Below are 10,606 nucleotides of genomic sequence, written 5' to 3'. Positions count from 1 at the left end.
GGGGGGGGGGGAGAAAAGGGGAAAAAGGGTGGGGGGAGAAAGAGAGGAAAAGAGAGAGAGGGGAGAGAGAAGGGCAAAACAAAGAGAAAAACAGAGACAGAGAAAAGAGAGAGGGGGAGGAGAAAAAGGGGAGAGAGAAAGGGGGGGAAAAGGGGAAAAGAAGAGAGAGGGGAGAAGGGGGGGAGGAGGGAGGAGGAAGAGGGGAGAGAGAAAGGGGGAGAAGGGGGGAAGAGAAAAGGAAAAAGAGAAAAGAGAGAGAAAAAAAGAGGAAGAGAGAGAGGGAGAGGGGGAGAGAGAGAAAGGGGAGAGGAGGAGAGAGGAGAGAGAGAGAAGAAAAGGGGGAGAGAGAGGAAGAAAAAAGGGGGGGAAGGGGGATTGGGGGAGAGAGAGAGAGAGAGAGAGAGAGAAGGAGAGAGAGAGAGGAGAAAAAAGAGAAAAGAGGAGAGAAGAGGGGGGGAGGAAGGGAGGAGGGAGAGAGAGAAAAAGAGAAAAGGGGAAAAGAAAGAGAGAGAAAAGGGGAGAAAAGGGAGAGAGAGGGGGAGAGGAGAAAAGAGAGAGGAGGGGGGAGGAAGAGAGAGAGAGAGGGGAGAGAGAGAGAGAGAAAAAAGAAAAGGGGGGGGAGGTTGGGGGAAAAGAGAGAGGAGAGAGAGGAGAGAGGAAAAGAGAAAGAGAGGGGAGAAAGAGAAAAAAGAAAAGGGGGGGGGAGAAGGGGGAAAAGAGAGGAGGAGAGAAAAAAAGAGAGAAGAGAAGAGAGAAAAAGATGGGGGAAAAGAGAGGAGGGGGGGGAAATTTGGGGGAAGGGGGGAGGGGGAAAAAAGAGAGAGAGGGAGGAAAAGAGAGAGAAAAGAGAGAAAAAGGGGAGAGGAAGGGAGGGAGGGTGAAAAGAGAGAGAAAAGGGGGAGGGGGGGGGAAGGAAAAAAAAGAGAGGGGGGGGAAAAAAAGAGAGAGAGAGAAGAGGGGAGGGGGGGTGAGAAAAAAAGAGAGAGGGGGAGAAAAAGAGGGGAGAGAAAAAAAAGAAAAGACGGAAAATGAGAGAGAAAAAAAGAAAAAGGGGAGAGAGGAGGGGAGAGAGAGTGACAAAAGCTTCCATTTTTGTTTTAAAGGGGCCAGGGGGGGGAAACCCCCCCCCCCCCCGGGGGTATTTTTGGTTTTCCCTAAAACCCGCAACCCAAGACCTTAGAAAAAACCCGAAATGACCTGGGGAAACAGTCCAATTTTTCCCCAAAACACACCAAAAAAAAAAGAAGTTTAACCATAGAAAATTTCCCCGTTGACCCGCGCACTCACCACCCCCAAAAGGCCCCAAATTCCTCTCCTGCCCACTACCAAGGGGAAACCCCAAAAAATAAAAAAAAAAAAAATATAAATCTCAAAGGGTTGTGCTACGAGCCCCCCCTTTTGTAACACACAAACTTTTCCCTAACAACGGAAAAAACCAACAACCCCCCGGCCAGTGAAAACACCGGAACCTTTTTTCCCTTTTACCCTTTAGTCACTTATTCCCAAAGTTTTCCCCCGTACGTAAGAAAAAGGCAAAGGGGACGAAAAGCAGGATTACGTAAGAAGGAGAACGTAATAAGAAGGAGAATGTAAGAAGGAGGACGTGAATAAGGAGAACGTAATAAGGAGCTCGTGTCTGTAGGTAAGCCTCCTGCCTCTCCTATGCTAAGAACGGAATTGTCGTTGTTATAAAGGGTGTCATTGTTAGCAAAGAAGATAATGATAGTGTCTAGGTGTCCCTGTATGGTGTGAGAGGGGAATGAAAGTCGAAAAAAAACTTAAAGGCCTCAGGTTGGGAGAGTTAAGAGCGAAGGAGGTGAGGTTGAAGAGCGGTCTGCTTTTCTGCTAAGCAATGTGTTACTGATATATATGATTTTATTTTTTGTGTGTGGCATAAAGCCGTTTGTCAATTCAGTAGTTTCGGTGATGGGTCAAGTGTAGTTATTTCCCACAATGACAGGTATTAGTTTAGTGTTAACTCGGTTTGTTTTTACGGTAAACAACACGTGTAAGTCCTTGGCCCGGGGACATGGGGTCTGCATAAGGCTGCATATCGAACTGAAAAAGACAGTTTGCTGTATAATTGCTTGTTTTATGAATACTAGTATCACATACGATTTTAGTGGTTTCAAGGTAGCAGTGGTAGCCTAAAGCTGTGCTATGTCCTCTTTTGGACTAGCTCCTATGCAATGAAAAATCCCCTGCGAAGCCTACAAGACCTCTGTGATATAAACAGAAGAAATTAAGGTTAATGTTACGGATTGTGATGCACAAAGATAGAGGGTAATGGACACTGCCCTCTTACAAAAGAAATGGAGTAATAAACAACACAGGTACAGCTGCAGCAGCCTCCTATTTACGCGAAAAGACGAAAATAGGTGCTGCATATCACCGCTCAGAGACTAAGTTCACAACACCCTCACACATCCAGAGTTCTTAATGGTGCATTTTATCTAATTTGGCATAAAATGTTAATAAAGGGGGGGGGGGGGTGCAGAGGGCTTGCTTCCCTGTCCATGGAAGATAGATAGAAGGTAGGGAAGGTTAGGCTTGGAATTTTGGGTTTGCACGATAGCCTTGTTTTTTGGACATCATCTCTGGAGGGTGCGTCTCTCTCGTTAACAAATACCAAAATTTAGGTTAAAGTAGACAAAAGAATTGGACTGGCTAGGAAGAAATGACAATTTAGGATGTGGACTTAATCTGATGGGTGTAGTCGTGTTATACACATTTTACCAAAATTGAGAAACATTTGGTAATGGTTAATACAGTACCATGATTGCAGAGAGCACAAGGGGAAGGTGATTTCCAGCTCAAGAAGCCCTCGAAGATGATCAGCAGAGCAGTCGTGGGTGTGTATTTGATTTAAAGAATGTCATCATAGCAATAGAATGAATATTATAAATCAAGATAGATACATAGATAGTGTAATATCCATGCATGGATGTATCTATTCACAATATCAGATATGTAAGTAGAGTGTTTTTCAGGAACAGTTCGGAGGATATCAACAACACCATCATTCCATAACAGAAGAGCCGAACCATTACATAAAATGGCTTCCAGTAAGTATAAGAGTAAGCCTATATACCAGTCTCATATTTAAACTGTGTAATAAGTCACAGTTTTGACATTTGTTCATGTAAGCATATATAAATTGTTGTATATTTTAGATTTATTGTTCATTTCAGTACTTAAAGTAATAGTGAAGAGTCCCATTTTTTTTTTTTTTCTGCAACATTAGGTTGATGATGTTAATTGTAGTAGGATTTAGATAATTATCCATATTTCTTTAGATTTTTAAAAAACATGTCTTTGCATGAAATGAGCATTTCCTCATCACTGCATCATTTCTCTATTTTAGATGGACAAGTTGAATCGGCTATAAAGAAAAAACTGGTTGAGGCTTTTAAACCCGTGCATTTGCAGATCGTTAATGAGTCCTTTATGCACAATGTCCCTCCTGGCTCGGAAACACATTTCAAGGTCCTTGTTGTTTCTCCAACTTTCGAGAATGTCCCTCTCATCAAGGTATGTTCTCCGGTGCTTTTCAGCTAACAGGGAAACAGACTGACAGTTTGCAGTCAGAGTCGTAAAGGTGCTTTAGGATAAGAAAAAGAATCTAATTTTACTGTGTCTTTGATGTACACATAGATATAGATAGGACAGAGTAGGCAGATAGGTACATTTTGACATGTGTACTTTGTGAGTTTATCTTACAGGTTTAGTACCAGAACTGCATTTTGAAAACAGATGACATGTTTACTTGATTTGTTTGAGAGGAAAAGAGAACTTTATTCATGTATTTGTTTGAGAAAAAAAAAGAACTTTATTCATGTGTTTGTTTGAGAAAAAAAGATAACTTTATTCATGTATCTAAGTAGACTTTCTATTACAGCGCCACCGCCTTGTGAACGCAGCTCTAAGTGAAGAGTTAGCAACAGGAGTTCATGCTCTTTCCATTGTGGTGAGTATTTCTATGCGTAAGATGGGTTATTGTACTGCATATTTATTTAATCTTGCATAACATATTATTTCTGATATAATTTGTAATGATTTTTGTATATATAACTTAGTAGTGATTTTTTTTTTTTTTCCACTTTATTCTTCAGTAAATGATTCTAGATTGTAAAGAGAGAGAAAAAACTCCACTGACTGAAATGTTCACAAATATGCCCAAGTATTCTAATAGATAAGTTACCCCCACATCTCAGTAGGTAGAGAGATGAATATGTAAATAAATAAAAAAGAAATTGTTAATGAAATTAAATGAAATGGAGTAATTGATAACAGTGATTAAAATAAAGCTTTCAAAATTATCATTCCTATATATTTCACCTTTGAAGTACATGTAATGTTTAACGTTTTTTCTTATAGATAGATAGATATATGGTACAGTTTTGATACATATAGGTGAAGAATCATGTTCAAATGATAAAAAAAAAAAAAAGAATGCTTATAACTTGCCAGATTTTGGATTTTTTGCCAAGTTGAAGTTGTTTAGCCACTTTCTGTAAAATATCCCATACCTGATCCATTTTACCATACTCACCTTCTCATTCACTAGAGATTATTGTGTTTATTCTGTTTATTTTTATTAATCTCTCAGGCACGCACTCCAGACCAGTGGGAAAAAAGCTCTCAAGAGATAGAACGAAGTCCTGCTTGTCGTGGTGGTTTTGGGAAATGAAGCCGACTCTTGAAACTATAAAAGCCAGAAAAGTAAGACTGAAGTAGGTTCCAGTGGCATGGAAGATGTGATAAATGAGAATTGGTTAAACTATGCAGAAGTAAGGTCACCATTACCTTGTGCTTGAAAAGACTTACAAGGTATTGATTAGAAACTATGCATTAAACACTCCAGAGGAGGCACTATACCATGAATGTAATCAATTTATCTGAATTTTGTTATGATTGATTATAAGCTGTGATCTATACTGATGTATATACAAAGTACAGGTAGTGAAGGTTAATATTTTAAGGCAGCTAAAGGACAGAATTCATATCGACACTGTATAGTGTTGTATTTTGTTGTTGTGACTTCTAAGCTTTCAGCATTCATTGATTGGATCTGTGAAATGTTGAGACTTTCAAAACTGTTAAATCTGGGAAATATTTGCAACTTGAATATGAATTTGGGATGTATTTTATTTTGTATTCAAACATAAATAAAGAGATACATCTTTATATTTGGAAAGTTTCCTATTTTTATTAGCTATATACATTAGCATACGTAAAAATTATTGTATTAGTCAAATATTTGGTAAAAGGGATAAATGGAAATTTTACATGAAAATTCATTGTAAAATGAAATTATGTAAAATGCTTCAACTTAATTTTACAGATATATGTTTTGATGTTACTAAGTATTTCATAGTTTGATGTAGATGGAAGTCTTAGCTAGTAATTTAGCAAAATGTACTTTTTATTACTAATGGGATTTTAATTATTACTAATGGGATTTTAACTTGGCTCTGTTTCTTTCTTCCTTGGTATTTGATGATAAAGCAGCAAATTTATATTTCCATTTGCTGCCAATATTGAAAGCCACAGGAGAAGTTATCACCTAGTTCAGTTTAAGCCATAAAGGAGAATTCCATCAACCAACTCTAGTGCAGATCACACAAAAAAGTTCAATGAATACCCTTTTTATTATTTCTTGTTCACCATCCTTGCGTCTCGTGGCTGAGAGTTAAAATTACAAGGTAAAACACTGTTCAAAATCGTTTGCCAAATTCAAAACCTCTACTTACTATACTGAAATAATGTACAGAAAACTTTAATAGGCTTAATTTTCTATTAAGAATTATGGCTTTGCTTGGTTGTAAAGGTGTAACTAAGGATGATATAGGTTGGTTACTGTTTCATATTTTGAAGTAATCCTGTATAACATATAGAGAAGTTATTTTGATTATTATGTGCAATATTTTTATTCTTTAGTGTGAATGACACAATGTCATAGTTTTATAGGTAATACTGTGATTATATATATATATATATATATATATATATATATATATATATATATATATATACATATACATATACATACACATACACATACACATACACATACACATACACATACACATACACATACACATACACATACACATACACATACACATACACATACACATACACATACACATACACATACACATACACATACACATACACATACACATACACATACACATACACATACACATACACGCACGCGCACGCACACGCACACGCACACGCACACACACAGAGGAAGGGCATCAAATTAGGCAAGGGTGGAACTGCCAAATGACCTCTCAATAGTGAATTGAGAGAGGCCTATGTCCTGCAATGGAATAAATGGCTGTTAATGAAATATAATAAACACACACACTCACTCACTCACTCACTCACTCACATTCATATATACATATACATACCAAAAATTACATTTCCTTTAGTTATTGATGTTCATATATTGTTATACTTTTCTTAGAAGTGTTATGGAAATCCAGTGACTGCAGTTACAAGATTTACAAAAACCCAATTTGGTATATTAACTTCCCTTACAATAATTTAAGTTATTTAAGTAAGTTAGGGGAAAATTTAACTTAATTTAGGACTTATTTTCTTAATGCTGTTAAATCATGACAAAGACCCAATGGTACCTTTCCCTGACAATGACCAGCGGAGGAGGATGTCGACCATAGTTTCGCTTGACAATTTGCTTGAAAAGCATAACATTATTACGACAAAATTGTTGCCTTTTCATGTGGTTTACATATTGAGGAAACAGTTTGTGTGAGAGGGATGAATATATGTATACAGTATATATTTTTCATGTATTATCTTTTAAAAGATCTTCATTACAAAATGTATGCAGGTTTTCCCACAAGATCAAGAACCTTCAAAAGGAAAGAAAAAGAAAAATAGACTAGGGAAAATAAGTTTAGAGATATATTATAGAAATATTTAGAAAAGATAAGGCTCAGTGTGAACCTGTTTCAGGTTTTCTTTATGTAAAAAAAAATAACTGTCTCCTTTAAGCACCAGTTGGAATTATGAGCCATGTTATTTTGGTGGAAGTCAGGCTTCTTCTTTTTAAAGTCATGGCAGTCAGATGCTTTCCTGCTCATAAGTAACTATCCAGCTGATGAGACAGTACCAACCAATGGCTAGTAACATGATGCAACATTGCCACATCTTTTTTTGTAACCACACTTGGGGAATATTAGTTGGGAGGACAGTTGTAAAGCTTTTTTCCTATGAAGCAATTCTAGAGATAAGACTGGGAATGCTGAACTGTGCTTTAAGTTTTTCAAATATTATATATACATTTTTTATAAGCTATTAGCTTATTCATATTTAACCAACCTTGTGGTTATAGTAAAAATATTTCATGCCATCTGCTGCTAGTAACTTGTTAGAGAATTTTCCATATTGCTATAAGCAATTGATTTCTGAAATATAAGATCACACCTACATATAAATTAAAAGAGATAACTATAGTAGTAAAAGATTGAAGCTTTGTAAATATTAAATTTATTACATCTTTTCCCTGACTCAGGCTGTAAAGATAAGAGACAATAAAGATTTTTAAAAATATAGATTTGTTTAATTTCTTCAGAGAGAAAGAGAAGGTAAGTTTGGGTGGTGAATGCATGTATGTCCTCAGTTCCTTAAAAGCAATTCTACCAATCAGTAATACTGATTTTGTTTACTCACACATGGCTACCAAGGGCTCTATTACGAAGTCTACTGGATACCACCTGTTTTTTAACTCCTAGCCTTATCAAGAAAAAAAAGTTTCATTTAACTCCTAACCTTATCAAGAAAAAAAAGTTACATTTATATTAACATCATTAGTCTTACTATAAGCATCATAATTATTATTAATTTTATTATAATGTTCTGAACCGATAAATAATAAAAAAATGATCACTTTTCTTGACAATTCAAGGACTATGGTAAACTGGTGTAGCTAGGCTGACCTGGTAACTGACCTTCTGGAGCAATTTGATGGAAAACACATCTAAGAAGACCATAAGACGGTGCACAAGTTACACCACACTCGCCACTATCATGCATTTCTCAATTATCTAATAGTAAATATAAATTAAAAGAAGAGAGAACTACAGTACACAATCCTCATTTATGACACTTCTTTTTCCTCTAGCATTTGGTTTTAATTTCTTTTTTTTTGCAACATTATATTGTGATATAACATCTCATTATCTAACTTAATTATAATAACCTACTATCCACTATGACCTTTCAAATATACCACCTCTGATACTTGCATTTCACACTCACATTTGCTGTTATACTGTAAAGGGGAGCCTCAGTAAGTTAAAAATACAAGCTTCACATGAAATAAGATTTACTTTACACTATTACAAAACCATTGTGTATCTTACAGTCACCAAATACAGACATAGTATAAAACAAACTATACATAATGACTACATACATCATTTTTATTACATTAAACAAATGAATCTTATCAATACTTATATAAAACCAATAATAACTTTGTTCTATATTCCGACTGTCACATACACAAAGTGGGATCCATATAACTTTCTCTTTTCTTAGATGGGTTTCAGTCATATTACATCTGCAAAACATCCTGGTAACAACTGTCCTTGGTAACTTGTATAAGAAAAAAAAAGAAAAAAAAAGTTTATATTTATACACTACCTTACACATGCATTTTATATCTGATACTGTTATCAAAAGGGAGCACCAAGTTGTATATATGTAATACATAAATATTACAAGCATGTCCTCATTTCATATCACATATACTTAAAAGACACACTTGGAGTATCTCACTATCATAACAGAAATTATTGCCCAGTTGAGATTTAACAAGAAATGGAATGTTTATCAGTGTTTTAACATATACTAGCCATCACAAAAAATGATCTACAACCAAATGCAATTTCAGAAGAAAGTAAATGATGTAGTGGGCAATTAAGTAATGTAAAACACTTAATTTAAGACCAGAGTGATATTCATATAGATAGAAAACTTTTACCAGAACTGCAATACATAGCATTAGTAATCATCTGATGCAAGTGCAACATAAAGTCTTAGTTAAAGTCAGGGTGAACTGAACCATACAAAAGTTATTGCATAGGAGTGTCAATATTAAAATACTTACAAAAATTATGGAAACAACATGTGCACAAAACAAATAATATGTGCATTTATCCCAACATACACCACAATAAACCTGTATTTACATATACATATAACAGACAAAGAATAAACAATAAAAACTCTTAAGAAATTAATTCATGACATAAGCAAATCACACAAAGGGAGAAGAGGGGGTCCTAGGGTAAGGGGGAGAAGACACTGATGGGCATTGTAACCATTGATTAGACGAGGGTCTAGAGGGAGGGCTGAGTGAAAGCAGGAGGTACATTACAAGGACAGGAGTGGTAGAACTCTGGCCTTGCAGCTGGAGGAATATGCCAGATGGAAATGCTTAACCTAGTCCATACTCATTTAATACAGTGGTACAAAAATAACCAACCATATTTTAAAAACTGATGTTCAATCAAGGTTTTGAAGGTGCAACTTACCAATATACCCAAACAAGGTGTCTTGGTTTTCTGGGATTTACTAGGTAATAAATCATATCACATAATTTTTTTGTATCAGTATACAAAATATGAAATAAACAATAAATTTCAATCATACCACATTTCTATATAAAAGAGTATTAACAAATTTTTCACTTAATCTTATCTCTTTACAAACCACCAAAGTCAACAACTTTGCACTGCTGACAAGAGATTTCCCAGAGATGGCGTAAATCATTGGGTTTCATGACAGCTGGACGGGTTATGGTACAATTTTCATAATAATGGCCACCATCAAGTACTAGCTGGGAAAGTGCTGCATAAACCACTGTATCTGACCCTTGTTTAGGAGTCTGCAGGGTAAAAAATATGATTAATTGCAAACAGAATTAAATAACACTGCAGTCTCTTATTTTCATATTTTCTTTCTCTAAATTCCAATACTTTCTTAACTGATTCTCCTCACTTAATGTGTGTCTTATACAAAAATTATGAATTACTGTACCTTTAAAAAGGATCTGGCCAACCATGGGAAGTATCGTGCCCAGGCCACATGCTGGAACAGCTCTGTGGCCACAACTCCTGGATGCACTGCATTAACAGTGATGTTTTCTCCTGCTGCCCTAATCCGTTCATCTAATTCCTTGGTAAACATCAACTGAGCTAGTTTGCTTTGAGCATAAGCTGTCTGTGCATTGTAATGGTTTCTGTGAAAAGAGGAAATATTTGTATCAACATATTTTGACCAATATTAACTCATCACTATTATCATCACTATCATCATTCTTTTCACTATTACCATTACATCTAGAATTCATTAGATATCCATACTTGCTGTTGATGTCATCAAAATTTATTGAACCAAGGTAATGGATTGAAGATGAGAGATTGACAACACGTGCAGGTTTGTCTGAAGTAGAGCTGGCTTTCAACACAGGCCACAACAGTTGGGTCAATAAGAAATGCCCAAGATAATTAACACTCCAATGAGACTCAAAGCCATCTTCCGTTATTTCCAGTGGCCAGAA

The 10,606-nt window shown here is 35.9% G+C and overlaps 2 protein-coding genes across 7 annotated transcripts in view; one reads left to right on the top strand and one right to left on the bottom strand.

The window, feature by feature from the left end:
- Positions 1-1,527: 1,527 nt before the first annotated feature.
- LOC125035114 (bolA-like protein DDB_G0274169) lies at positions 1,528-5,187 on the top strand. 6 transcript variants are annotated; one of them, XM_047627283.1, is made up of 6 exons: positions 1,528-1,642; positions 2,786-2,852; positions 2,997-3,065; positions 3,365-3,531; positions 3,899-3,967; positions 4,610-5,187. In XM_047627283.1, the coding sequence occupies exons 2-6, from the start codon at positions 2,831-2,833 to the stop codon at positions 4,688-4,690; spliced, it is 408 nt and encodes a 135-aa protein (XP_047483239.1). In that variant the 5' UTR covers positions 1,528-1,642; positions 2,786-2,830; the 3' UTR covers positions 4,691-5,187. The 6 variants fall into 6 exon arrangements, with proteins under 6 accessions (XP_047483239.1, XP_047483236.1, XP_047483240.1 ...); XM_047627280.1 differs by having other exon boundaries at positions 2,991-3,065; XM_047627284.1 differs by having other exon boundaries at positions 1,557-1,638.
- Positions 5,188-8,348: 3,161 nt separating this feature from the next.
- The window catches only part of LOC125035111 (dehydrogenase/reductase SDR family member on chromosome X-like), a 6,985-nt gene continuing 4,727 nt past the window's right edge, over positions 8,349-10,606 (bottom strand). Inside the window, exons 5-7 of the mRNA XM_047627277.1 lie at positions 10,410-10,606; positions 10,084-10,285; positions 8,349-9,931 (exon numbers count right to left, since the gene is read on the bottom strand). The exon at positions 10,410-10,606 is cut by the window's right edge and continues 11 nt beyond it. Coding sequence (XP_047483233.1) covers positions 9,749-9,931; positions 10,084-10,285; positions 10,410-10,606 — 582 coding nt within the window. The 3' untranslated portion in view covers positions 8,349-9,748. The remainder of the gene's footprint in view (positions 9,932-10,083; positions 10,286-10,409) is intronic.

The sequence above is a fragment of the Penaeus chinensis genome, chromosome 19 (assembly GCF_019202785.1).
Source record: "Penaeus chinensis breed Huanghai No. 1 chromosome 19, ASM1920278v2, whole genome shotgun sequence".
Lineage (NCBI taxonomy): Eukaryota > Metazoa > Arthropoda > Malacostraca > Decapoda > Penaeidae > Penaeus > Penaeus chinensis.
Note: the sequence above shows the minus strand (reverse complement) of the source record. Positions and strands in the feature narration are given on the sequence as shown.